At 46.7% G+C, this 26,927-nt stretch overlaps 6 protein-coding genes and 1 non-coding gene across 7 annotated transcripts; all 7 read right to left on the reverse strand.

Moving 5' to 3' along the window:
- Positions 1–1,631: 1,631 nt before the first annotated feature.
- LOC108125142 (fibrillin-2) lies at positions 1,632–12,185 on the reverse strand. The gene is made up of 7 exons (XM_017241223.3): positions 12,060–12,185; positions 9,992–11,001; positions 8,793–9,933; positions 7,432–8,697; positions 3,573–7,373; positions 3,395–3,510; positions 1,632–3,336 (listed from the first exon to the last, which is right to left on the reverse strand). Exons 1-7 carry the CDS (start codon positions 12,121–12,123, stop codon positions 1,771–1,773), a joined length of 8,964 nt encoding a protein of 2,987 aa, XP_017096712.2. The 5' UTR covers positions 12,124–12,185; the 3' UTR covers positions 1,632–1,770.
- A 994-nt stretch (positions 12,186–13,179) lies between these two features.
- Positions 13,180–14,286, reverse strand: LOC108125048 (threonine-rich protein). The gene is made up of 2 exons (XM_017241058.3): positions 13,919–14,286; positions 13,180–13,862 (listed from the first exon to the last, which is right to left on the reverse strand). The coding sequence occupies exons 1-2, from the start codon at positions 14,276–14,278 to the stop codon at positions 13,293–13,295; spliced, it is 930 nt and encodes a 309-aa protein (XP_017096547.2). The 5' UTR covers positions 14,279–14,286; the 3' UTR covers positions 13,180–13,292.
- Positions 14,287–15,054: 768 nt separating this feature from the next.
- On the reverse strand, positions 15,055–16,185 carry LOC108125248 (uncharacterized). The gene is made up of 3 exons (XM_017241376.3): positions 16,075–16,185; positions 15,530–15,910; positions 15,055–15,362 (listed from the first exon to the last, which is right to left on the reverse strand). Exons 1-3 carry the CDS (start codon positions 16,136–16,138, stop codon positions 15,223–15,225), a joined length of 585 nt encoding a protein of 194 aa, XP_017096865.2. The 5' UTR covers positions 16,139–16,185; the 3' UTR covers positions 15,055–15,222.
- A 755-nt stretch (positions 16,186–16,940) lies between these two features.
- Positions 16,941–17,752, reverse strand: LOC108125046 (uncharacterized). The gene is made up of 3 exons (XM_017241056.3): positions 17,546–17,752; positions 17,336–17,487; positions 16,941–17,276 (listed from the first exon to the last, which is right to left on the reverse strand). The coding sequence occupies exons 1-3, from the start codon at positions 17,730–17,732 to the stop codon at positions 17,016–17,018; spliced, it is 600 nt and encodes a 199-aa protein (XP_017096545.2). The 5' UTR covers positions 17,733–17,752; the 3' UTR covers positions 16,941–17,015.
- A 626-nt stretch (positions 17,753–18,378) lies between these two features.
- On the reverse strand, positions 18,379–19,251 carry LOC108125045 (uncharacterized). Its single transcript, XM_017241055.3, has 3 exons — positions 19,035–19,251; positions 18,818–18,972; positions 18,379–18,761 (listed from the first exon to the last, which is right to left on the reverse strand). The coding sequence occupies exons 1-3, from the start codon at positions 19,234–19,236 to the stop codon at positions 18,441–18,443; spliced, it is 678 nt and encodes a 225-aa protein (XP_017096544.2). The 5' UTR covers positions 19,237–19,251; the 3' UTR covers positions 18,379–18,440.
- Positions 19,252–21,824: 2,573 nt separating this feature from the next.
- LOC108124977 (L-asparaginase-like protein GF11609) lies at positions 21,825–23,025 on the reverse strand. The gene has a single exon (XM_017240941.3). It carries the CDS (start codon positions 22,994–22,996, stop codon positions 21,866–21,868), a length of 1,131 nt encoding a protein of 376 aa, XP_017096430.2. The 5' UTR covers positions 22,997–23,025; the 3' UTR covers positions 21,825–21,865.
- Positions 23,026–26,443: 3,418 nt separating this feature from the next.
- On the reverse strand, positions 26,444–26,515 carry TRNAG-UCC (transfer RNA glycine (anticodon UCC)). The gene has a single exon. It is a non-coding gene; the product is annotated as a tRNA-Gly (tRNA).
- Between the last annotated feature and the right edge of the window lie 412 nt (positions 26,516–26,927).

The following is a 26,927-nucleotide window of genomic DNA, read 5'->3' on the forward strand; positions in this document are numbered from 1 at the left end:
CAGAAAATAAGAGCAGGAGATGTTAGGGCGAAGAAGCCCAGAACAAAACTGACAAAAAGCGCACCGGGGAGCTCTATTTATACAGAAACTGGTCGGTTATCGATAAGAAGAACTGTCAAAATTGACAGAAATTTATCATTTATCGTCTTCTGCAAGGAATTTTTGACATGCCTTTTTGTTTTTTGTGGGATGACTCTTATTGATGTATTGATGCAGTTCGAGTGGGGCATAGATCTCTGGGTAATAAATGGTATTCCTTTTTGGTTCGCCCACCAAATGCTTATTTTCTCTACAAAAGCTGCACTAGAGCACAACAACGCATCGCATATCATCGTCTTAGTATTTGCATTTTATTTCCAATGGCTGCGCTTTGCAATTTCTTGGTAACTTTTTTGTGCCCATTGTTTTTGGGTTTCTTGGTGGCAAGGAGAAAGGAAAATTTTACTTTTCAACTTTATTCAAGCGGGAAATTGACGTGAATACAGTGGAGTGGGACTAATCCAAAAAGCAAAAGGAGGAAAGGCTGTCTGGGATCTCTCCATACTACGCGGTCTTAAAGGTGTGTAATCCCAGCCAGTCTGGGACTTGACAAAAATAAAGATGGACAAAGTATTGGATATTTTAAGGCCAAAGCCAAAGCAATTTTACAGCCAAAGCAATTGCTGAATCATTAGAACCCATAATTGGAATAATTAGAAATTAACTATCAAAGAAATTTAAATAAAAACAAATAATCAGGAGACAAGAAAAAAATTCAAATAAGACCACAGCAAAATTATTTTAACGGAAAAGAAAAGTAACATTAACGTAAGTAAATAGGAATTATTTAAAGTTATTTAAAGAACACGCATGATTTAAAAAAATACAAATTTAAAAAAAAACGGGGATTACAGGAAACTCAAAGAAGTAAACCAATTGTAATAAATAAGTATTTTCAAAAAATAAAAGAAAATATTAAAATAAAATAAAATCAGAAAATAAGAGCAAGAGATGCTAGGGGACGAAGCCCAGAACAAAACTGGGCCATTTAATATATGTATATCGAAAATAAAGTTTTCATTAATTTTATCAGCAGCCAAAGCAATTGCTGAATCATTAGAACCCATAATTAGAATAATTAGAAATTAACTATCAAAGAAATTTAAATAAAAACAAATAATCAGGAGACAAGAAAGAAAATTCAAATAAGACCACAGCAAAATCATTTTAACGGAAAAGAAAAGTAACATGACAGTAAGTAAATAGGAATTATTTAAAGAACACGCATGATTTAAAAAAATACAAATTTAAAAAAAAACGGGGATTACACGAAACTCAAGGAAAAAAAACAATTGTATTAAATAAGTATTTTCAAAAAATAAAAGAAAATATTAAAATAAAAATCAGAAAATAAGAGCGAGAGATGCTAGGGGACGAAGCCCAGAACAAAACTGACTTCAACAGCACCGAGGAGCTCTATTTATACAGAACCTGGTTGGTTATCGATAATAATGACTGTCAAAAATGACAGAACTTGCTGAATTATCGCCTACTGCAATTAAAACTTGACAGAGAACACAGAAAAATATGTACTTTAAGGCATGATACTATAATAATAAAATTAATCATGCTTCAAGGTATACACAGTCAAATTGTTCGAAATTGTCGTTTAATTTATTTACAAATCGTTTGTACGGGCGAGTTGTCCCATGATAGTGACTTCCCGGCACTAGCCCAGCAATCTAATTACATAATCATAATTTATATAAATCTACTTAACTACTGGATACCCTACAGCCGCTGGAAGGAGCTGATGGACCAGGCCAGGAGAATAGTAAGTCCCAAACCAATGCCAGAGAGTCCAGCCGCCGAACCCGTGAGTTCTACCGTGTTGCATCCGTCCGTGGTGCACTTATTGCAGTGGTCCTCATTGTCGATCTCGCATTCCAGCTCGCTGGCACATCCTCGCCGCAGGAGTCCGTTGTTGTAGGAAGTCACACAGCCGTCATTGGCTGCATATATGGGGCACACGGCCAGGTGATTGGGATTCTTGCTACAATCACTGTCTGCACTGGAGTTACAGATGTGGCAGCGTCTGCGGTCGCTGGGGAAGATATCCACATTGCACTTGGCCCCGGAGCAGGCGGCGCATGTGCCGTTGGCCACACAGGCATTGGAATCGGTGACGGTCAAAGCACTCTTGCACCCTCGGATGGTGTGACCGTCCTCCAGACGAATGATACACTCGGAGTTGGGGGCATGGCAGCTGATGGTGGAGATCACCGAGTTCGTCGGGTCCTGGGCGCACTGCAGGGTCTTGCTCGAGTCACACGATAAGCACTCGCCTTCGCTGGGCAGCCTGCTGTAGTCGTTGCACTCGTTGCCTTGGCAAGTGTACAGACTGTTCTCCTCCTGCCACTGGTTGAGGTCGGAGGAGTTCTGACTGCTAGCGCATCCCATGATCTCCACACCACCATTCGTTCCATATTTGGCAAAGCAGTAGTCATCCTGTACGTACGCCAAGCAGCTTTGGGAGACGCTGCTTAAGCACGAAGCATCTGCGCAGGAGTGGCAGCTCAATCGGTCGGCGGGATAGGCGAAGGTGTTGCAGTTTCCTTCGGCACAGGAGGCGCAGTTGGTGCCACTCTCGTCTGTGCTACAGTCTCCGCGATCGTATAGTTCCTTGTCGTCCAAGCAGCTTCGGACGAGAGCTTGGCCACTGAGTGACACAAGACACTGACCCTTGCACTGCCTTTGGGAAAGGCTAGAGTCCTTAGGATTTGTGATGCACGTCTCATTGTTGGCCGAGTTGCAGAATGTGCAGCTGACATACTCCTCTGTGCTCCAGGCATCGTTACACTGATTCGACTTGCAAGTAAAGCACAGAGACGGGTTCTGCCTGCAGTACCGGTCCTCGTAGTCATCCACATCGTCGGAGCAACCTCGTCGGCGAACAGTGACGCCGTCCGCCTCGAAGACAGTTTTACAATCCTGCTCCAGATTCAGGGTACACTCCAGTGCCGGACCCAAAGAATTGAGGCAGTGCTCTCCCGCGCAAGCGTGACACTTCAGGGGCAGTTCCTGGAACAGTCCATGCTGTCCGTCGTCCACTCGGTTCACCAGGTCGATGGCATTGCATTCGCTGCCTGAGCAGCTGCGACAGTTGCGGTAGTCGGTGGGGTCGCACTCCAGGCTACTGCTGCAGCCTCTTGTGGTCACGTTGCCGGACAGTTGGGTCTTACAGGTCTCAGTTTCGCTGACCCAGGGACAGGCCAGTGTGTAGGACGGATTCGACTCGCAGTCCCGATCGTCTTCGGAGGTGCAAGTGTAGCACAATGGCCGATCAGCCGGGAAAACCTATAGAAATACAGTTTTTAAAAAAGTGCTCGCAAGGTAAACCAGGCGTAGTTGTCACCTCGCGATTGCAGCCATCGGTGGAGCACACAGAACAGTTGGCATCAGTTCCAAGCAGACAGGCAGCGAACTCAGACTGACCAAGATCATACAAACAGCCTCGAGTAGTGGCTCCATCTAGGAAATAGTACAATTGTTTAAAATATTGTTTTATTATTAAACTAAGACTCAGAACTCACCGTTTTCCAATTTGGTAACACAGCCCGTATGTGGCATCTGACTGCAGGTGTTGAAGGTGCCTATGGCAGTGGCATCGGTGGCACAAGTGGGATCCTCTCGAGAATCGCACACGGCACAACGCACGGGAGGCTGTAGCTGGGGCACGTTGCAGTTCGGTCCTTCGCACACGGCAATGCGCTTAGTTTTGAGAATGCTTTCCAGGTCCTGGCTGCGGAACGAGCTAAGGCAGTCGAGCTGCTTCAGGCTGTTGTCTTCGTCCACCCACAGGAAGCAGCTGTCGTCGGACTTGTACACAGCACACGGCTTGGTCTGAGGATCTTCGCAGTCATCGCCCTCGCAGATGTAACAGCTGAGACGGTCCTCAGGCAGGGTCTGGACATTGCAGGAGTCACCGGAGCAGGCGGAGCAACCCGAGTCGCTGCCTCCATCGCAGGTCAGTTGGTCAGCAGCCTCCTTATCGTCCAAACAGGTGCGGATGAGATCAAGTCCCGAGTCGGCGCTGCCGTACAGAGCTGTCATGCATTGTCCTTGGCACTGGCGCGTCCTGTGGTTTCCACTTGAAGGCTCCCACAGACAGGAGGAGTCCTTGTAGGAATCGCAGTAGATGCAGGTGGTGTACTGGCTCAGGGCGGTGGCGTTGTTGCAAAGGTTCGACTTGCAAGAGGGACAGCTGCCGGCGTTGGAGCCGCAATAGGTGGCGATGCTCGCTTCCGACTCCAGATCATCCTGGCAACCACGTCTGGTCACAGTGCCGTCTTCTCCGAATACCGTCAAGCAGTCCTGCTCATTGTTGTTCGTGCATTTGGCTGAGGGCAGATCCTCCTGCTGGCAATCGGCACCCGAGCAGGTGTAGCATGTCAGCGGAAGATCCTGCCACTTGCCCCAGTTGTCGTCGGCCTTCGCGGCCAGGTCCACCTGGTTGCAGCCATCGCCCTCGCACTTCACACAGGTCTTGCTGTCCGCCTCGCAGCTCAGCGAGGAGGTGCAGCCCCGGTAGGTGACTCCGTTTCGGTAGTTTGTGACACACTGGTCGTCCTCTTCGTAGAGGTAGCAGACGGTGAGACTGTTTGGACTCGACTCACAGTTGGCATCCGAGTCAGAGTTGCATACATGGCAGGACCGACGGTTTTGGGGGTACAATTCCTGGTTGCAGGAGCTTCCCTGGCAGGAGCTGCACGTAGCAGAAGTGCCGTTGTAGCAAGAAACAAAGTCGTCATCCTCCAGGCTGGAGAGGCATCCTCGTTCGGTGGAGCCATCGCTGAGCACGCGGGAGTAGCACTCTGGGAATCCTTCCAGGGCGCAATTCGTGTTGCTGCTAACGCTCGATGGGTTAATGGCGCAGGAGGCGTCCGTCCGAGAGCTGCACAAGGTGCAGGTCTGGGACTCGGGCAGGGACTCGATGGTGTTGCAGTCCGCACCGCTGCAGGTCAGCAGTCTCTTTGAGCGCTTCAGGTGGAGGATGTCTTCGTGGCTCAAGGAACTTAGACAGTTCAGCGAAGATACTGACTGTTCCTCGTCGAACTGGATGAAGCACTCGTCGTTTTCCCTGTAGTTGGGGCAGCTGCTGGCTTCTGCCTTCTGGCATTCATCGCCCTCGCAGATGTAGCAGCTTTGCCGGCTGGCGACCAGGTCGTCGTCGTTGCACTTGGCGCCCTCGCAGGTGGTGCAGAACTTCTTTCCGCCCGCCGTGCAGGAGTCACGGTCTTCCTTTTCCAAGTCGTCGTAGCAGTTGCGGATCAGAGCATAGCTGGGATCCTCCGTTTCGCCGAAACGAGGCAGGAAAGCGGAGACGCAACGATCCTGGCACTGACGAGTCTTCGTGATCTTTGAGGGGTCGGTCACGCAGTTTGCATCCTCGCTGGAGTCGCATACCAAGCACTCCACATACGAATCCAGGGAGTCGGCCGTGTTGCAGCCGTTGGAGTTGCAACGGGGGCAGAAGTCGGGATTCTCTTCGCAGTAGGTGGAGCTCTCGAACACCGGCTCAGAGCAGCCCCTTTGGCTAACGACTCCGGTTTCGTCGAAGACGGTGGCACAGTTATCGTAGCCGGTGCACTCGGTGAGCGATCCGCCTCCGGAGGCACACTCGGTGGCACTCGAGCAGGCCAGACAACTAATAGGAACTTCCTGCCAGATGCCTGGGTATCCGTCTTGGGAGACCCTCTCCAGGTTGACCGTGTTGCAGCCATCGGAGGCATTGCAAACGCGGCAGGTGCGTGAGTCCGAGGGATCGGAGCAGCTCAGGGTGGAGTTGCAGCCACGATGAGTTACGCCGTCGATCAAAGTGGTGACACAGGACTCATCCTTGGAGTAGATGGGGCACACTGTGCTGCTGAGGCTACTGCTGGGGGAGGAGGCGCAGTTGGGATCGCTGGAGGAGTCGCATTGGTAGCACTTTCTGCGATCCGAGGGGAACACCGTCAGTCCGTTGCAGTTATCTCCAGTGCAGGTTGCGCAGGTTTCTCCATCGCCGGTCAGGCACTCGTAAAACTCATCGCTCTCCAAGCTCGATAAGCACCCTCGAACGGTGTGGCCCTGGCTGTCGATCTGGGTCACACACTGCGTGTAGGGCTGTACGGAGCAGATGCCAGTGGTCAGCAGCTGGTTGGGATTGGTGGCACACCGCGATTCCGTCTGGGAGTCACACTGCAGGCATGTGTTGGGATTGGGTGTGAGGTTCTGAGTATTGCAATTTTGACCCGAGCAGAGGAGCAGTCGCTGCCTGGCCACCAGCTCCTTGATCACTTCCGTTTCCATATCGCTGGCACAACCCATGGCCACCACTCCGTTCTCGTCGTAGGCCAGATAGCACTGGTCGTTCTCCCTATAAGAAAGGCACTTTGCAGTAGCGGGGTCCTCACACAAGGAGTCTGTGCAGTAATAGCATTCCTGGGGATTCTCGATGACATCGTTCGTGTTGCAGAGGGAGCCGGTGCAGGCGGTGCAGTTGGCATGGGTTCCAGCCGCGCAGGAGTTGCGCTCAGCCTCGTTGAGATCGTCCAAACAGCCACGGGTGGGCAGAAGGGAGGAGTCCCATGAGGAGCTTCGTGGATACAAACCAGTCATGCACTGATCCAGGCACTTCCTGGTGCTAGACGGCGTCGCCCAGGCACAGTTGCTGTCCTCGTCACCGTCGCAGAAGTAGCAGTCCACATAGTCCTGCAGGGATAAGGCCCTGTTGCAGCCATCCGACTTGCACTGCAGGCAGCTCTCCTTGTTCAGATCGCAGTAGTCGGCGTTGGCTGCCAGCACGGTGTCACTGCATCCACGAGACTCCACTTGACCGTCCCCATTGAAAACGGTGGTGCAGGTTTGCTTGTTGTTTCCCTCGCATTTGGTGGCCTGGCTGTCGGAAACCGAAGCGCAACTCGCCACATCCGTGCACACGTGGCAGCTCAATGGCAAGTCCTGCCACTTTCCTGGCTCACCGACATAGGAAGACTGAAGATCTACCGTGTTGCAGTCAGCTCCCGAGCAAATCCGGCAGCTTCCTGCCTCGCTGGGATCGCAGTTGAGCTCCGACTGGCAGCCACGACGGGTGCGTCCCTTGGACAAGGAGGTCACACAAGTCTCGTTGGCGGAGTAGGTGCGGCAATAGCTGGAGTAGCTGGATGGGTTCAGGGCACAGTTCTCATCGGAGTTGGAGTCGCAACGAAGGCAAGTCAGCCAGTCGGCAGGGTACACCTGGTTGTTGCAGGTGTTCTCGCTGCAAACACTGCACCTGGAGCTGTCGGAACTCGAGCACTCGTCAAAGACGTCGTCGTCCGTATCCACGAGGCAACCACGATTCAAGACGCCATCTAAAATTGAAGTCAGAGTCAAATAACCGAAAATCATGATCGCCGCTATTGTACTCACCATCGTCAACGTAACTGTAGCAGTCCGGGTATATATAGTGCTGGCACACTTTACTTGTCAAACCTGTAGAAGCCACACAGTTATCATCGTAGGTGGAGTTGCAGACATTGCAGTCAACACCAGTCTGGGACAGCTTGTCTTTGGTGTTGCAATTGTCTCCCGAGCAGAGGTACAAATCCCGTCGGTTGGTGACCAAGAAACTGTCGGACTGGTCTGTAACGCAACCCATGGCCTGAATGCTCAAGTCACCCACGTGGATGTAGCACTGATCCTCGTCACGGTGTCCCAAACAGAGTTGGCTAAATGTGGTTTCGCACGCCGCGTCCTGGCAGAAGTTACAGCTGAGACGATCCTCCGGGACATCTGCCGTGTTACAGTTGGCTCCTGTGCAAGCTGAACAGTTCTCCAGCTCTCCGGCCGCACACTTCTCTCTGTCGTCGTACTCCAGATCGTCCAAGCAACCACGAGCCAGGTCAAGGACCGGGTTAGCAGCGGAACGGTTGCGAGGGTACAGGCCAGTGAAGCAGCTGCCTTGGCAGGACCGACTGCCGGTGACATCTCCCACACTGCGCACGCACTCGGCCTCGTCGCTTCCATCGCAGAACAGGCAGTCCACATACGAGTTCAGGGACTGAGCGTTGTTGCAACCCGTGGACTGACAGAACTTGCAGTTGGCGGAGTTTTCATCACAGAACTGCAGAAGATCTGCATCCGCGTAAAGGGTGTCCGAGCAGCCGCGATGGATCACCGCGCCCGACTCATCAAAAACGGTGGCACAGTTTTGCTCATCATTCCCGGTGCACTTGCGCAGAGTACCAGAGCTCGTGCTTGTGCATTCCGTTCCGTTGCAGGAGTAGCAGTTGACCGGCGGGGTGGACCACTTGCCGGGATAGCCGATGAATGAGCTCTTTAGATCAACCACGTTGCAGTTGTCCTTTCCGGAGCAGACGCGACAGTGCTGGCTGTCGGAGGCGTCGCAAGTGAAGTCCCGCTGGCAGCCACGATAGGTCTCTCCATCGACCAGTTTGGCGCTGCAACCCTCGTCCTCCAGGTAAACGGGACACACCTCAGCCGCATCGGGAGCGGAGGTGCAGGTGGGATCGGTGACAGAGTTGCAGCGGTGGCACCTGCGACGATCCGCTGGATAGATCTCCAAGTTGCAGCGGTCGCCCTCGCAGGTCTGGCAGTTTCCGTTTCCAGCCAGGCAGTTCTCCAGGTTCTCGCGCTCCAAGCTGCTTACACAACCGCGCTGGGTAATACCTCCACCTAAGGATATGAAAAGAAATTATTAGAATCTGGTGTCTCTTTAGTATTGTAAGCTTTTTAATGGAACTCTATTCCATTCTAGCATTTGTACTTACTGATCACCCGCATCATACAACTGGTGTAGGGCTTGATTCCGCAGTTTCCGTTCAGAGAAATCTTGCTGGGATCAGTGGCACAATTGGGATCCTCCGAAGAATCACAGGCAACACACTGTGTGGGTTCTGGAATGATGTTGAAGAAGTTGCACTCGTTTCCATCGCAGAACAGCAAATAGTGGAAATAGTCGTCCACATACTCCTCATCCAAGTCAGACCGGCAGCCCATACCACTGACGTCCCCGTCGGTCGGCTTAAACTGGATGTAACATTGATCGGCGGGACTGTATACACTGCATTCCTCGGACACCGGGTCATCACAATTCTCCCCGGAGCACTTCCAGCAGGTAAGGGGCGTTTCAGCGATTATGTCCACATTGCAGGATGGGCCAGAGCAGGCTTTGCATTGCTCATCCGCGCCAGAGCTGCAAGTGAGCTGATCCGCCTCGTCCTTGTCGTCCAGGCAGCCGCGAACGGTGTCATAGGTGATGGTATCGTCACTTCTCCTGTGCAGAGCGACCATGCATTGGCCATTGCAGAGTCGTCGGGACTTGACATTTTCCGGGTTTCGGGCACAGTCTTCGTTTTCGTAGTCGCAGTAGATGCACTCGTTGTAGTCGTTCAAGGAAGTGGCATTGTTACAGCCATTGGAGTTGCAGTTGAGGCAGTTGGCTCCATTCGCATCGCAGTAGGTGCTCCAGGTGGCCTCGACGGCCTGGCTGCATCCCTTGGAAGCTACCACACCTGCTTCATTGAACACCGTGACACAGTAGTCCGCTTCACTGGCGCAGGTTTCGGATGGGACTTCAGTGGCGGCGCAGGCTGAAGCGTCGCTGCAGCTTTGACAGCTCAAGGGCAACTCCTGGCCCCACAAGCCCGGCTGGCCGTCCTCCACCCTCTTGAGATTCGACGTGTTGCAGTCACTGCCCGAGCAGGTCTGGCACTTGCGGGGATTGCTGGAGTCGCACTCCAGGGAGGCACTGCATCCACGTTGTGTGTTGCCGGCCAAGTCAATGGTAGTTATGCACTTCTGATCACCCGTGTGGAGCAGGCAGAGGGTGGCAGAAGACGGAGAGGCTTCGCAGTTTATATCCTCGCTGGAATCGCAGATCTGGCAGCTCAATCGGTTGCTGGGTTGGAGCTATTATGAGATAATGTGTCAAACAACTATATGGGACTCTTAATAATGAGCAACGTACCTCACTGTTGCAGCTCGCACCGGTACACTTCAGGCACTTGGTGGTGTTGCCGTCCTTCAAGCAGTCCAGATAGTCCTCGCCCTCTAAACTGGTCAGACATCCTCGCTCCGTGTGGCCATCGTCCAGGATTCTGGAGTAGCAGTCGGTGTTCACTAGGCTCTGGCACGTGGTCTCCGTAATCACCTCTTGGGGATCCACGGCGCAGTCGTCATCCGTGCGGGAGCTGCAGAGCTTGCAGGTTTGGGGCTTGGGTAGGGCAGATTCCGTGTTGCAATTAGCACCAGTGCAGTACCACAACTGCTTGGTGGTTTCGAGCAGTGTGACATCGCTAACATTGTACTGAGAAAGGCATCCCATCTCGTAGATTGCTCCTGATTCGTCCACTTCGATGAAGCACTGCTCCTCCTTGTCTTCAGAGGGAACAGCTCGGCATGTCTTGGGCTGAGGGTTGCTGCAGTCGCCCTGGCAGAAGTTGCAGCTGCCCCGGACACCCAGTTCAACGGTATTGCAGTTGGCCGTGCTGCAGGAGTCACAGTTCTTCAGTTCGCCATTGGAGCAGGCTTCTCTTTCATCGTAGTCCAGATCGTCCAGGCAAGTTCTGACTAACTCCAAGGGAGCTCCCGCCTCGCTGTTCGTGGGATACAGAGCGGTGATGCACTTCTGGTTGCACTTGCGCCTATCGGTGACCAGTTCATAGTCGAAAACGCAGTTTTCATCGGTCTGGGCATCGCATGAGAGGCACTCCAGGATCTCCTCATTGTTCTTTAGCGAGTTGCAGCCGTGGGATCTGCACTGGTAGCAGTCTTCCCCGCTAGACGTGCAGGTCTCTTCCAGATTGTCGCTGCAGCCGCGTTGGATGACAGCCCCGTTGCTGTTAAAGATGGCCACACAACTTTGGGCATCGTTATCCAGGCACTTTCGCAACGCCCCCGATCCTGCTGAGCACTCTTCCAGGCCGGAACACTCGTGGCAGTTGATGGGTCCCGAATGCCATCTGTGGACATAGGCTTCTGCAAGAAAAAGGTTTCACGCGTTAGGAAAGGCTAATCTCTTGGCATAACCCAGGACTAGATAATGCTCGAAATAATTCTGTAATTAATGGCAGCGGCTTGTTACGTATTAAAGTGTTTATTGGCCGTCGTGATAATCGAAATTAACGTAATTTATGGCCCCCGATGTCCGACGGCTGATGTTACGGCATCGGGGCGATCTTTTGGCACTGCAATCAGGGCTATAAATTAATAATTGTTTTGTGGTGGCCCATAAATTGGCCAATTCAATGCCGATCGCCGGGGTTAATCTTTATGTTCCAGTACAACTGTTCCTGTGGGGAAAGGGAAAGTGACTTGGGGCACGTGTGCCGCCTCAACGGGAGCTTAGAAGCTCTACGAAATTATACATGACTACAGTACTATAGCCCCTCAAGGTTGCAGTGTATTTCCCAATCGGCAAAGTCCACTGAAAAAGCATTTAATCTTTCTCCAAATAACTAAATCCATATAAATCAAGTTCAGAGATTTCGAAACCACTCGAAAAGTGTGATTGCGCTCCCAAGTATTTCGCCATTTCAACTAGAAAACAAACCCCCCGTACTTTTGACCAGGAAGTAGGTCCAAAACAGTGCCTTTCATAACCATTACGAGTTACATTACACATTTATGTCTCATCATGAAGTAGACTTTTTATTACGCAGATAAAGCTTTAGTAGTGTCCGGGTGGAACATGAGTCACAGATTTCGGTTATATTGATGGACATGTGTTTCCTTTCAGAATGTCCGATCGGGAATAACACGCGCAGATACCATAATTCTCAAATAGATTAGATAGGTCTTTATGCAGTTTATATATTTCGATTTTATTGTTTGTAAATATATGGGTTTTTTTTGTACTTTGGGTTGTCAATTATCACTTTTTATATTTCTCTTTTCACAATTTCTAATATCTTTCACTTGGTAATCATTTCCAATAAAAGGACTATATAACCTCTTTAGGTTTTTATATCTTAGTTTTTAGCACTTGATTTGGGAGAATGGATATATCCTTGATTCTCTTTCTCGGGTACACCTACCACTTATGGAATTTGTGTTAAGCACTAGAAGTAGCAGGGCTACTCCTGTTACCGTCGATTTCATGATCACTATATGGCCACTTCTCTCCTGACACTCGCGTCCTTACGTATTAGCCACAAAAATGGATTCGGGCAACTAATTTTTAGCCGCCTGAAGTACGACCTTATATAGATTTTGTGGCTAGGCCGATCGATCGATCGATGGGTCCTATCGGGCCGTTAGATTATTGCTCTATATTATGGGTCGGGGCGATTATATTGGCGGTACGTTGTTGCCATAGCTCTCTCTGGGGCCGATAAAGCCTTTGTTATTTATAACCGATTGTGGGGAATTAACATAAAAAGGCAACTACAACTGGCCCAGATAAGCCGGCCATAATCAGGTGAAAATGGAGTCGTTTTTACACTAACCGATAACGCTTCACCTCGGCAATGGACAGCCGCAAAAATATATGTTTTCTGATCAGCGGACTCGGCCATAAAAACTGTTTGTCTAGCTGAAGTTATTGCTATTTCGAATCGCAGATTCTTATCAACCGGCCAACTGCAGTTTCACAACTACTGGCGCAGGCGAAAAAGCTAAGAAATCGATAGAATATCGGTTGGATCGATAGTTCGGGCTACATTCTTCAAGATGGCGCCCGTTTGGTGGGTGGTTGTAAATCATCAAAACTAGCCCAGAAATGGAAAACCCCAGATAGAGTCTTCACTGGAACCTAATCTCTTAAACTTTATGGCTTTTTATAGGGCAATACTGAACTTTAAGCCAATTTTATTTTAATTATGACATGAACAGGCCTCAGGAAGGTAGAGTGTGCCAATAAATAAATTAATTTGTAACCTGAATCATCGGCCAATCAACTTTCTGATGATTCAACTGGAAGCTATTGCTATTATTTGATATGGGAATACCACAGTTTTTAATAATAATTCACAATCTGTGAATTCTATATTAATAATGCTTGATCAAATGAATATAATAATTATATAAATAGGTTTCCTTATCTGCTGGATTTTCGTCATGACTTGTGACTTATCTGCAATTAATCTGTGACATAAATGCCCCGCACTCCCTACTTTGAAGGGAACATAAAACCCAAAAGATTGTAATTGATGGCGACGAGCAATTTATTGGACTATCGTAAAAATTAGTTAAACAATACTCAATCATAGATTAGCCTTTTTGGAGAAGGTCGTGGGAATTAAAGCTAAAAACCAATGCGACTTCTTGGCTTATTTATGATGAATATAAAGGCAAAGTGCCAATTGGGCCGCGATCAGCAAAATCGAAAAGTGAAACTTGTGAGCCGAACTGGGTTTGGCTGTTGTGGTTGGAATCTCCGGAGGATTAGTTGGTGGATTTGTTGGAGGATTAGTTGGCGCATTTGTTGGTGGATTAGTTGGCGAATTCGTTGTAGAAGTGGTTGTGGAGCTTGAAGAATCTGTGGTAGAGGTGGTAGTGGAGCTTGAAGAATCTGTTGTAGAAGTTGTAGTGGAGCTTGGAGAGATTGTTGGTGAACTTGTTCCCGGAGAACTAGTTGAGGAGGTGGTAATTGGGCTTTCGGTGCTCGTTGAAGAATCGTCTTCTTCAATCAGCTGATTATTGCAATGAGGCACCTCCAAGGGATCACACAAATAACAATTTCTGTTGGTTAGACAATCAACCTGATCCGAAAGAGTTAAGGAGCAACCTCTCTCCACCCTGTTAGCCTCTACTTTAGCGTAGCAGAAGCTTCTGCCAGTTCTGGCAATAGAGCATTGTTCGGCTTGTAGAGCCTCTGATGGATCAGTACATTGGGCGTCCTTAGAGATTGAAAATAAATTAAGTATTTAAATAATTTTGACTTTTGCAAGCCTACCTGGTCACTGTTACACTGCAGACATCCTGCCTGCTTGGATCCCACGTTGTTGCACTTGTCAGTAACACAGACCTCACAGTCTAATCCACTGTCCTTGCTGTTTTCTTGACATTGTGTTCTATAGTCCTCTTCCAGACTTTCCAGACATCCCTGGGATAGGATAATGCCTGCCTGGAAAACACTGACACAGACGTCCAGGCTATCTGAACACTGTTCCTCCGCCTCATAGCTGCTCCTTTGGCAGTTTACTCCTCGACAATAGATACATTTTACGGATGACAGCACGCAACTGCTTGAAAAAATCAGCAATACTAAAACTATACTTCCCATATAGTTGTGGTAGTTGTACAAGTTTGACATTGTGGAAGGAAAATGTAGCATTGGAGGGTTCGCCGCAGCTGGGCAGCTCTTTATATAAAGTCGGTTCCCTCAAGAGGACTTCTCTCTGATATTCCATAACCGATAACTAACTTGTTAATGGACCGTGTAAGTATGCACTGTAAACAAACATCTCAAGTGATTTGTTTCTGATAAGCTAGGGGAATCTCGTTAGAAGTTACATAAACAACACTGTTGTCTTTGTGGGGTCCCTTAAGCTCCTCAAGTGGCAACGAATAGTTCCTTAGGCCCAAGTAAATAAACAAGCTTAAACTCTAATGGAATTTTTTGAAAAAGGAAAAGATGGAAGGTCAAAATCCATTGCAATTCTGGTAATTCTAGTCCAGAGTATAAATCAAAACACCATGAAAACTCCAAATATGTAAGCATAAGCTTTTGCCAAGTAAGTAAAACTTTAAGGCTAAGTCAATCGTGTCCATGTCATCTTAAAATGATCAGCAAGGAATAATCTCCAAGGCTTCTTCCCAAAAATTGCAATGGTTTGTTCAAATCCAACCAGATCAACTGACCGGACCATGTCCATTATACTTAGAAATTGTTGTTGCCTTTATTTTGGAGCTTCAACTGCCAAATGTATCACCTTTCATTCTGGAAACCACTTAAAGGCTCTTCTGGAGTGCCCTCCTCAAACCCTCTGAGGAAACATGGCATTACAGGGAAATGAAGTAGTATTTGCATTGATAAAGATGTGAAGCTTTGATAACGATAATGATCAATAAAATAAAAAACAAAGTTGATTGAACTTGCATATATGTATATTTTTTAAAAATATTGTTTTAACAAATTGATTTTATTGAAGCCAATTACTTCATTTATTATGAGCCAGGACTTGTGTCCTTAAATCTCTGGTGTATAAGCTAACCGGCGAAGTGCACCACATGCCGGTTATGGCCCATGTTGGAGCATTACAAATCGTCAGGGTTGATCTTCAAGTTGCAGAGGTCGCCCGAGCAGGTCCTGCACTTTCCACGTCCGGCCAAACAGTTCTCCAGGTTCTCGCGTTCCAAGCTGCTCACGCATCCACGCTGAACATAGGTAGATCCACCTTTAAACAAGATAAAGAAACGTTGTTAGAAACTATATTTTAAAATATTAGCCATGTTTTAAGTAAGTTTGGCAGAGTTGGCACGCAAACATAAACATGTGAAAAGGAATATGGTTAAGATTTCAAAGTCATTTTGTATCTTGTAGATTACAAAAGATCGTACTTACTATATGTGCTCATAACTCGCACCATACACTTGGTGTAGGGCTTCACTCCGCAGTTTCCAATCAAGGTAATCTTGCTGGGATCAGTGGCACAGTTTGAATCCTCCCGGGAGTCGCAGGCAATGCACTTGGTTGTCGAGGGAATGATGTCAGCGGTGTTGCACTTGCTTCCGTCACAGAACTGAATGAAGTGGAAGTAGTCGTCCACAAACTCCTCATCCAAATCGGAACGGCAGCCACTGTTCTTGATATTGCCGGTGCCCTGGTAGAACTCCAGGTAGCACTGGTCATCGGAGCTGGAGCCACAGGTGACTACCTCCGGGTTGTCGCAACTGGAACCGGAGCACTTGTAGCAGGACAAGGGCGAGTTGCGGACAAAGGCATCTGGAAGGAGATATTTAGAGATTTTGTTAAGAAAATATAAAGCTAAACTAAAGCTTTCGATCCAGAGTCCTTCATCCTTTCTATAGTTCAGCACTGATCCAGTTGATTGTGTAGCAGATCTGTCCTGGAATAATCCTTTATCCTAGGTATTCAAGGATACCTACCGCTGACTGAGGACGCGCTAAGCACAAACAGCAGCAGGGCAACTCCAGCAATGGTAGACTTCATGGTTTACGGATTGTTACTTCTCTTCTGGCACTCGGATTGGTAATGATTTGAAGTGACAGAACATCGACCTTTTATACTATTTCCAGGCCAGACGTATCGATTGGTTCCAGCTGCTTTAATTAGTTTTATTCCCTCAAGAGGACTTCTCCCTGATATTCCATCATCGATAAGTAACTGGCTCGTGTATTGTACAATCTTAAATTTTCAGTGATTTTTCTCTGATTAGAGGGAATCTCTTTGGCATTTGCGTAAGCAATAATCTAGTCTGCGGTATGGCTGGGAGTGCCGATTCGATACTCAAGTGGCACTGGTCATAGCCCGCTGTCTTAGCCCAAAGTCAAGTCTGCAACGCAAATAGATTGGACAAAAGCAACATAGTACGAAGATTCCTGGAAAAATGAGTTAATATTCTGATAACTTTTTTAATGACGTTTTACAGAAAAATATTAAATTCTTATCTTTCGAAATTATTAAGTATTCGACAATATAGTTAATCGCTATTGTTATCATAGTGAAGACTATACCGGCACTTGAAGTTGTTGACATTAGACAACCAAAACAAACAGATAGTAGAAGGAAAATTATATCAATTGTGATAGTTTTCTAAGGAAGTTTTCCTAAAAAGTTATGCACAGTTTCTTATCACAAGAAGTACTAAATTATTCCACAAGTGAACATCATTATCAGTTTAAAGCATTATGGATGGCAATTCTTGCAGGTGCTAATTTATATTTAATTTCCCTGATAACCCGAAGCTTTTGGTCAAGCTTTAAAAAATCAAATAAATAAGTTATTATGTTGATTATTTTATATATACTTTATTTGTTCATACATTGTTAATAAAATTTATGGGACTAAAAATACCACAATTTCAAAATTATCTTAAGAATCGAATGAAGCGATTGCCAACTTCGGAACTCGTCTCGATATTGGCGGCATTGCAGTTCCTGATATCGCCTGGGGAGCATAACAGGCAGTTGGCGTCATTGAGGCAGGACTGCTGATCGGTCTCTGTGGTGGAACAGCCCCTCTGGATGGTGCCACTGGAGGATTTCACATAGCAGTAGGAGTTGGGCGCGGAGGGAGCAGCACAACGAGTTGCCGCCAAAGTGGCCGCATTGGAAGCGCAGTTCGAGTCCTTCGAGGGATAAGAAGATTTTAGGAAAACTATGTAGACCAAAGATATTGACTACCTACCTTGCTGGAATCGCACTGAATGCAGGCGTACTTGGAAGAACCCACGTTGTTGCAACGATCGGTGTTGCACTTGTAGCACGAGTGGCGATCATTGCACTTGGAGCGGAGTTCGTAGGGAATTTCCAATGAGCACCCCTTGAAAAGGACCTTGGCTTTAAATTTAAACACATTTTAGTTATTGTTCAAATGGATTATTTAGCTATTGCTAACCTTCATCGTAAATCGTCACACAAAAGTCAAGGGAATCCACACATGCCTGAGTTTTGTTCAGAGAACTCCGTTGGCAATTGGCGCCCTCGCAACTGTGGCAAGTGGTAATCTTGTTGGCCGCCCCATGACCCACCAGGACCATCAACACGGCCGCACCCAGCAGACTGGCAATTGTTTGGGCCTTCATTTTTGAGCTTCGACTGTCGGGCCATCGGCCAAAGCGATCGCCTTTTATACCTCCGGCTACTTGAAAAGCTCCATTCGAGGGTCCTCGAGTGCGGTTTCGACGAGTGCGTGTGAATGTGTGTGGAAATAGCCAAACACTTGACGGGGTTCTATGAAAAATCCGACAGCAGAGGGCAGTGAAGTAGTTACTTCAATTGATAAGGTACTGGACCTAAATGGCGGAACTTAAAGGGCGTTGCGAGAACCATAGTGACTCAAGTGTCTATGGGGGATTACATCAATGGGTTTATAATTTTAAATTTATCGTTTTGTTTTTAAAATACAGGGGTAAGAGTTTACGAAGCTTAATCAATATTATTGTAACTCAGGTAATACGGTTATAACTTTAAAAACATAAGTTTTAAGAACGGGCGGAGTTAAAAGGCTCAGTCATACAAATTTTAATCTTAGAAGAAAAAAAAATATATACCATTAGATAAATGTACATTTTATATAACTAGTTCTTTAATGTGTCAATATTTTTGCTATCAAAATTGTCACTAAACTTAAAAAGCAAAAGAACTCCACCATGATTGAACTGCCGGACACTTCAACCATCACATGCTGGCCCAGTCAACCAAAAACAAATAACAAACACTGGTTCCAGATAAGTTGTATAATGATTAATGCTTTAATTTTATTTTTATTTTTTAGCTTAGTTGTTAGACCATTAATTTAGAAAGCGAAGGAAGAGCAAGCCAAGGACAGCCAGGCCAAAGCTCATGACCTGTTGACCTTGGTTGGCACTCGACTTTGAATCGAGGGTCAAGTCAAAGGCATTGCAGGCCACGCCGTCGCTGGAATCGTCCGGGGAACAAAGGGAGCAGTCCTTATCGGCCAGGCAGGACTTCTGCTCCTTGACGGACAGGGAACAGCCCCGCTGCAGGTGCTCACCGACGACCTTGACGAAGCAGAAGGAGTTGGCGGAGGTGGGCAGGCCGCATTGGGTGGCGGTTAGAGAGGTAGAGGCACCCTTGTTGCAGGAGGCAGACTATGGATTGTTAACAGAATTAGTTACTAATAATATATTGAAATAATTTCTACTACCTCTGATCCCAGACACTGAATGCATTTAAAGTCCTTGCGTCCTTTGTTGTTGCACAACTGGCCACTGCACTTCAGGCATTGGTTGTCCTTGGCTTCGCATTTTGCCTGACCGGCCAGGGATATCTGGGAGAGGCAGCCCCGCTCGCTGACAGCATCTAAGAATAGGAAGTTTAAACTAGAATTCTTGGAAAACTATTAAGCATAAATTATAGCTAACAATCCTCGAAGATGGTCACACAAACGTCCAGTTTATCCGTGCAACTGGCAGTCGCATTTTGGAGCGTGGTCCTCAGACAGTTTATTCCCTCGCAACTGTAGCACTTTGGTAGCTCCACGGCGTTTTGAACTTCTGGGGATACATCCGCCGATACTTGCCGACCAGCTACCAGCAAAATAAAAGCCAAACCAATGCGCCACATTTTGAAAGAACCTCAAACTCTGACCAACCGATTCGAACTGAAACTATGTCGGAACTTATTGTGAAAAGCTTTGTTTTGCGGCACTTGAGAAAACTCACGTTAATCAGACGACCAAATTGATAAAAGCCATTACAATGCACTACACTCGAGATGTTCCCCCATAGATTAGTCTTTTTGCTTAAACTTATATCACGGAATATTTGTTTTGTTTTCTTGGCTATTAGGGAATCTTATCTGAGGCTTATAGACTATGTAAGCAAAATATCATGAATCACACTCTTTGATATTCTTTTAATTAACAAATATTTATTAACATTGCTTTGATTTTTATTAGAAGAATTTATTGGCTGTTTTTTGGCTAAACCTTATCTGGAAACGGTGACTTCCCTATACCGGGACAGGCCATTGAATTGCCGATTGTCGGTCATTTGATAATTTATTTTCACCCGACTTATCTGGAACTTATCGACTCTCGACCGGTATGACTTATGGCCATTATTTTTATGACAGACAGGCTTATAATCTAAGTGTTCTAAGATAATAATTGAGTAGGAATTCTCATTGTTTTATGACCTCGGTGCTTTCTATTTGCTATTGATATTGCTTCAATTCAAGATTTCCTGTTCCAGCTTTAAGGACGAGGTCAGACCTGCTTGGCCACAAAAAATTAAAGTCCAACCGGACTATTTGCATACATTTACAACAGATTTTCCCCCAGCAAACCGACACGAGGCGATTACGTTACAAAATCCGGAAAAGCGGAGAGGGCGGGCCTGATGGGCGGAAAAGCCCCGACGAAATGGAAAAGGAAACGAAAATAATACAGAAACATAACAAAGAAATATGCAAAGCAGATGAATTGGGGATAAAAAATGCGTGAAGGAAAATGAAAATGCAGGAAAACGGAAAAACTGAAATTGTTACAAGCAAAAAAAAATTGGGGCTTACAGAAGGGGAGCTCGGGTCGAAGAAAAACTTTTTAGCCTTGGTAATGGGGGAAAGTCCAAATGACACAAATGAAAATGAGAGTGGAAAGATTTTGGGAAGGTGGGACTTGTGTGTGGCAGGTTCGTAAGTAAATCCACTTAAAAGTAAATAAAAACCGAAACAAGAAATTAGGAACAGGATAAAGTCTACAGGCAACAGGTGCTCCTCGGGTGTCAGTACTTGGATCACCTTTAATCAAGCAGAGAGTATAAAAACATTTTGGCAAACAAGCATTTGCCCAGATTTTGAAGGGGTCCCATGGGATCAAATTTGGATCAAGGTTTTGATGCAAAAAGGTGTAGGATCGACCCACGATTCGATTGATGTATTCCTCTCAAGAATCGGATCAAAATTGGCAAAGATATAGACATCGCTGTGGGTCGTATTTTGGCAAAAAGCATTTTCCCAGATTTTGAAGGGGTACCATGGGAAAATTGAAAAAAAATCGCTCAAAAAATTTGGATCCAGGTTTCCAGGACATCGCTGTGGGTCGTATTTTAGCAAAAAGCATTTTCCCAGATTTTGAAAGTCCCATGGAAAAATTGAAAAAAAATCGATCAAAAAATTTGGATCCAGGTTTTGAGAACCTGATTCCTCTCAAGAATCGGATCAAAATTGACAAAGATATAGACATCGCTGTGGGTCGTATTTTGGCAAACAAGCATTTTCCCAGATTTTGAAGGGGTCCCATGGAAAAATTGGAAAAAAAATCGATCAAAAAATTTGGATCAAGGTTTTGATGCAGAATGGTGTAGGATCGATCCACGATTCGATTAATGTATTCCTCTCAAGAATCGGATCAAAATTGGCAAAGATATAGACATTTCTGTGGGTCGTATTTTGGCAAACAAGCATTTGCCCAGATTTTGAAGAGGTCCCATGGAAAAATTGAAAAAAAATCGATCAAAAAATTTGGATCAAGGTTTTGAGGCAGAATGGTGTAGGATCGATCCACGATTCGATTAATGTATTCCTCTCAAGAATCGGATCAAAATTGACAAAGATACAGACATCGCTGTGGGTCGTATTTTGGCGATCAAGCATTTGCCCAGATTTTGAAGGGGTCCCATGGAAAAATTGAAAAAAAATCGATCAAAAAATTTGGATCCAGGTTTTGATGCAGAATGGTGTAGGATCGATCCACGATACGATTAATGTATTCCTCTCAAGAATCGGATCAAAATTGGCAAAGATATAGACATCGCTGTGGGTCGTATTTTGGCAATCAAGCTCTTGCCCAGATTTTGAAGGAGTCCCATGGAAAAATTGAAAAAAAATCGATCAAAAAATTTGGATCAAGGTTTTGATGCAGAATGGTGTAGGATTGATCCACGATTCGATTAATGTATTCCTCTCAAGAATCGGATTAAAATTGGCAAAGATACAGACATCGCTGTGGGTCGTATTTTGGCAAACAAGCATTTGCCCAAATTTTGAAGGGGTCCCATGAAAAAATTGAGGAAATATCGATTCAAAAACTTGGATCGAGGTTTTGATGCAGTTTGGAGAACTGCTCTAGAACAAATCTTTTAAGATGAATCGCATGAGAATAGACAGACTTAAGGCATCCGCTTTGTGTCTCCTGTACCCCCTTTCGTAACAATATATTTTAGTATAACCATTCTTTTAGGCTAGTGTTTCTTTAATATCCTTTTTTAATGGGTTTCCTTGTGAAGAATCCCTTTGGTCCTCCATCCACCACGTCGTTTCGCTCCTGGCACTTCACCCGCTCCAACCTGGCCATGCTAAGGAAGCCCTTGCCACCGCTTACCACAAAGTTGAACTCATCTAGGCCGGCGCAGGCGGCGGCGTAAGTGCCCCACCGATTGACCACAATTACGGCTCCATTGAACTCTGTGTTGTACTTAAGGACTCTTTGGATCACGTTTGCGGCTGACTGGGCCGGACTCCGGCCTGCTCTCATGGCCTCTACGGCGAGGAAGGCGGGCAGGTGGCGCATTAGGACATCTCCGTCCCCGCTGGCTACCGCCCCGCCTACCTCGTTGTCAGCATAGATGCCGGCTCCCGGCACTGCCGAGTCCCCAACCCTTCCCCGGATCCGGAAACGGGCGCCACTCGAGTGACTGGCCACGTGGAAGAGGCCCTCGGAGTCCAGAGCCAGGAAGGCTACCTGATCGTGATCGCCCTGAGTGATGGGGTACTCCTGCCGCATCGGACGCTGGAGAAGGTGCTCCGGCAGGGGGGTGTAGGGCCCGCACTGGGTTCTGGGCGGAGGGTGGACGTCGCGCCAGAAGTTCGGCTGACAGCTGCCAAGATTCCAGCTGCCTACGACTTTATTGGTGTTGTGATTAGGAGCGTGCTCCACTTTGTAGCCCATGGACCGGGCAAAGTCGCTGGCGCCTCGACCCACCAAGAGATTGTGGTGGGTGTTTCGGAGTACAGCGTCCGCCACGAGAATGGCGTTCCGGATACCCTCCATTCCGGCCACAGCTCCAAATTCCTGATTTCTTCCATCCATGATGGCAGCTTCCAGGCTAAGAGTGCCCCGCTCATCCGGGCCATAGTGTCCGCCCAAAAGGCGGCCGCAGCGCGGACTTTGGCAAGCCATGCAGCCCTGGATCACCGCCTGGCGGGTCCGTCGTGGACCCTGTTTGAGAACGCTCCAGGCCTGGAGATTGGCGTCCGTGTAGTTCCAGGTGCTGACCAGAACGGAATGTATCTTCTGGGACTGTTTGTGTTTGAGATGTCGTCCGAGGCCATAATGTCTCAGGAGGAGTAGCTGAAGGATCAGCAGACAAAGTGGTGAGTACATGTCCCTTGGACCACTGAAACATGACTGAAACGTTTTCCGAAGATTTCCAGGTATTCGTCCAAGCAGAGGTTTTATAGGAATTAGTCAGCAGACCTCCATTAGCCGAATGTTCTTATCAATCCCCTAAACACTTTAAGGGTACCCTTTGCGAGAAAACGTTTGTTTGCTTTGAAAACTATTTAAACTTCCTTAATGTCTGTGCACCAAAACAGACTTTAAGTCCCTTTAAGACTTCGCACAGCCACAGATACATTTTGGTTTATTTACTACAAACAATTTGCAAGTACTTATCCCATTCGAGCATTGTCAACAAGAAACGTATCTGGCAGACGGGCTCACAAGATACAATATTTGTTATGCATCGAACTTTGCCCATGAATATATACTTTATGGATGTTTTATTTGCTTGGTTTTGTGTGTGAATATCTGATCAAAACAAAACTTGATGGAGTTGGGAAGGGGCAGGTCCTGGGTGCCAGAGGTCCTGAGAAAATTGCCACCCATTTTAGGGGGCTAGCATAGTGTGCTACAGTGCTATAAAAAAAGCTCTTTAGGATTTAAGGAAGTTATGTATTAAATATTGAAAAAACCATTAGAAACCCTAAGAAGCAGGAACTTATATGTATCTTTATATAAGAATAACCATTTTTTGAGCCATATTATTAATAAATATTTTTCTCCATGTAGACCACTTATGAAAAATGCCGTTTTGCTCACAATTGACTTCAATCATTTTGGCCATATGTATTGACTGCTGATTGATTGATGAAGCCCAGCGGCCTGGTTAGTTTTTGGGCCCGAAATTGCATAAATCCTCGGTGTCCAGCCTTTCAATTTCCTTTGGGGCCCACGTCCTGGTGGCCTGCCCTCTCCCTCTAACCGACTATGCCCCTCTCTGTCCGACAAGCTCCCACTCTCCCTGTCTATTTCCCTTCGCGCCTGTAATTGCGTTTATTGTGCGTTTGAGATTTGTAATTCGCAGTCTGCGCCTCTGTATCTGAACCTATATCTGTAGCTGTGTATCTGTAGGATTGGGCGTTTGTATCCGTAACTATGGTGCGGCGTGTGGGTTTCGGTTTTGGTCGTGTTGATTGAAAATGGCTTAAGTAATCGACAGTTGATTGGCTGATTTGATTGCTGGTGCTGTAGTCTGGTTGTCGCTGAATATTGTTCGACATTGGATTGAGTTTTGGCATTTGCGATTTGTGGAATTTGGCTGTGTGTGGGAAGAGCCGTAAATGCGGTAACCGGATGTAAAGGGCTTGGAAGTTCTACCATCAACTGTTTAATTATATACACATTAATTCAGGGCATCCATTTGGCTTGTAAACTCTTATCTTTGAGTCGGTTTCTTTGGCCGCAAACTACTTTCAAAAATTAAGAGATTGACAACCGGCGGTGCTTTCACTTGGTTTTCCTCGCTCTCCAGCCCTCCAACTTTTCTATGTCAGGTGCAATCTTTGAGGCTGAACCCTGACCCAGATACCCCGACCCTTAGCCCTCAACCCACAACCCCATCGTCTGCTGCGGCTCTTGAGGTCCTAAATAAGCTGACTGCCAGCCTGCCGCCCAGCCTGCCCGGCCTGGCTACAAACATTTTTGCGCCTGGACGCAGCCACGAGCACCACTTTGTGCCGGGCGGGTTAGTGGGTGGGTGGCGTTTCTGGTGGCTGTGTGAAGCAAAACGTAAATAACACGTTCAAGCCAAAGCCAGAGCGCCAGAGCCAAAGGCAAACAAACAAAACTGCCAGGGGGTGCAGAAGAGTAGACTCTGGAGGAGCCAACCGAGCCAAAGAAACGTAAATGCCGCAAAATGGCGCAAAAGAAAATCCACTTTTTCCAGTAAAAAAGTTCTTCACATTATTTGTTGTTGTTGTTGTTGATGTATGTGCTCCTCCTTAGTGCCTCTTACCTGTAACCTGTAGTTTCCTTTCACCTGTTACGGTTGCCTTTGCCGAAAAGCCACGATTAGATGACCTGAAAAGGCTTCCACTCTCAAATTTTGAATAGAAACTATAGAACAAGTTACTAAAAAGTAGACATACCTCCCATGCTTCCCATTTGATGCAATCACTGACAAGTAGACAGTAGACAAGTATAATAAGCTAAACTAAACCAGTTCCCCGGGACACCCAAAGAGAGATGGTTTCTGGTTTTTTTCTAGTCAGTTGTCAGACCCTTGGGTGGGCAATTTTGAGCAGAACGCGACATCGGGCAATCAAAACTGCCATGATTAATGTCAGCACAATTGACATAAAGCATTGGCCATGGCCGAGAGACTAGCCAGCCAGGCATCGAGGCATTCGGGCCAACTGGAAAAACTCGAAATGCAGGAGGCAGACCCGAACCTAACCGGAGGATGCAATTATTGATGGATTATTTACTGTCAGCACTGTCCGTTATGACAATGAGATATGGCCACGGGCGGGCTGCGAACGTCGTCTGGAGAATGTCTGCAGCCAGTGACACCGACTAGACCGAAGTTTTCTGCCCTCGAGCCATGGAGTTTTCCTCCATTTGGTTGCCATCTCCATCGCTTCTCACTGACTTGGCAATTTACGGCCCGCAATTATCCGGCCGGAGTGAGTGGCATTAGTATTCAATATATACTCAATATTCGCCAGCCAGCATTGCATTGATGCATTAATTGCGCTTAATCACCTTTCATATAAATAAGAAGGAACTGGGAGTGGAACACCCAGAAGTCTCAGGACGGAAGTCAAAGAAAGAGGATGCACAGAAAAATAAGTCTTACTGATTACCAAAGAAATAGTGCTTGAAATAGCCTTGAGAATTGTTTTATAACCAACCTTTTATTTCCGTGTAGCTACGCCTTCACTCATTTACATATTTCGTGTAATTATGCGTGGAAATTACAACGGGAGCGATGGCAATCATCGTCATCCTTCTCACAATCCATCGCATAACTTCTTGTCATGGCCCTGAGACTTGGGCTGCCAGTCGGACGCAGACATTTGCCGTTAATTATGTTGACAGCATTGACAGCCGCCGCCGATTGGGAACGGGAACGGAACCCCGATTCAGAATAAGAATGAGTATATATGTATATATGGGGATATATGTACATAGGAATCTTGTGGGGGGGGCGACCACCGGCCAAGTTGTGTCAATCGGTAAACGTTTAATCGCCTTGAATTGATAATAACCAAACTGCCCATTATGACCACGTTGATGTGCCGTCTAATGGATAATTTGTGTTTCGGCCGGCTTTTGATTTCGGCGCTCAATCACATTTCGAATGCAAAACGTCAAATCGCAGCGGAAATGAAGACCAAAAAGTTGTTCATCGACTTGAGCAATCTCCATAAATTTGTTGGGAAATTGTTGGAAAATCAAGGGGACAGGTTCAAAATTAGGTTGAAGCCAAAATTATGTTTATTCTGTAAAAAAAAATTATTAAAAGAAAATGAAAAAAAAATGTACTTGTGCGTCGGCCGGGAATCGAACCCGGATCAACTGCTTGGAAGGCAACTATGCTGACCATTACACCACCGACGCCCCTTGAATCGAGCGAGAGAATAACCCTTCCCAACATAACTCAGATAAGAAAGTACGAGCAAAGAGTGCGAGTGATAACAAAAGCTAAAGGGGGGACGAGCACTATAAGCTTTATCTCTCTTAAGGGGGGAAATACAATTAAAAGGCCCAAAATGAGGCCTATCTTTGGGAGTGAATTGCAAGTAGGGAATTGAATAAATCTTAGCGATTCTTTTTGCATGTTATTAGGAAATTATTGGGCAATGAAAATAGGTCAAGTTTTTCGAAAAATATTGTAATTAAGCCCATTTATGATCAATAATATGGAGTCGTGTTTTGGGGGATAAACTTTGCGCCGTGCAGTCCCCAGGCCCAGGATCACGTCTAAAACAAAAAACAGCAACTGGGCATTAAACTTAGAGGTACAGCGCAC

Source organism: Drosophila bipectinata, chromosome 2R, assembly GCF_030179905.1.
Source record: "Drosophila bipectinata strain 14024-0381.07 chromosome 2R, DbipHiC1v2, whole genome shotgun sequence".
Classification (NCBI taxonomy): Eukaryota; Metazoa; Arthropoda; class Insecta; order Diptera; family Drosophilidae; genus Drosophila; species Drosophila bipectinata.

Bases quoted from the DNA above. Each gene is read 5' to 3' on its own strand.
- LOC108125142 (XM_017241223.3), bottom strand. From the start codon at position 12,123: ATGAAATCGACGGTAACAGGAGTAGCCCTGCTACTTCTAGTGCTTAAC. The intron at 9,934-9,991 runs GTACGTTGCTCA...ATCTCATAATAG, and splicing joins GTGCGAGCTGCAACAGTGAG to CTCCAACCCAGCAACCGATT. The intron at 3,337-3,394 runs GTGACAACTACG...GTATTTCTATAG, and splicing joins CCGATGGCTGCAATCGCGAG to GTTTTCCCGGCTGATCGGCC.
- LOC108125048 (XM_017241058.3), bottom strand. From the start codon at position 14,278: ATGTCAAACTTGTACAACTACCACAACTATATGGGAAGTATAGTTTTA. The intron at 13,863-13,918 runs GTAGGCTTGCAA...TCAATCTCTAAG, and splicing joins TGCAGTGTAACAGTGACCAG to GACGCCCAATGTACTGATCC.
- LOC108125248 (XM_017241376.3), bottom strand. From the start codon at position 16,138: ATGAAGTCTACCATTGCTGGAGTTGCCCTGCTGCTGTTTGTGCTTAGC. The intron at 15,911-16,074 runs GTAGGTATCCTT...ATCTCCTTCCAG, and splicing joins TAGCGCGTCCTCAGTCAGCG to ATGCCTTTGTCCGCAACTCG. The intron at 15,363-15,529 runs GTAAGTACGATC...TCTTGTTTAAAG, and splicing joins GCGAGTTATGAGCACATATA to GTGGATCTACCTATGTTCAG.
- LOC108125046 (XM_017241056.3), bottom strand. From the start codon at position 17,732: ATGAAGGCCCAAACAATTGCCAGTCTGCTGGGTGCGGCCGTGTTGATG. The intron at 17,488-17,545 runs GTTAGCAATAGC...TTAAATTTAAAG, and splicing joins TGTGACGATTTACGATGAAG to CCAAGGTCCTTTTCAAGGGG. The intron at 17,277-17,335 runs GTAGGTAGTCAA...TATCCCTCGAAG, and splicing joins TTCAGTGCGATTCCAGCAAG to GACTCGAACTGCGCTTCCAA.
- LOC108125045 (XM_017241055.3), bottom strand. From the start codon at position 19,236: ATGTGGCGCATTGGTTTGGCTTTTATTTTGCTGGTAGCTGGTCGGCAA. The intron at 18,973-19,034 runs GTTAGCTATAAT...TCCTATTCTTAG, and splicing joins TGTGACCATCTTCGAGGATT to ATGCTGTCAGCGAGCGGGGC. The intron at 18,762-18,817 runs GTAGTAGAAATT...AACAATCCATAG, and splicing joins TTCAGTGTCTGGGATCAGAG to TCTGCCTCCTGCAACAAGGG.
- LOC108124977 (XM_017240941.3), bottom strand. From the start codon at position 22,996: ATGTACTCACCACTTTGTCTGCTGATCCTTCAGCTACTCCTCCTGAGA.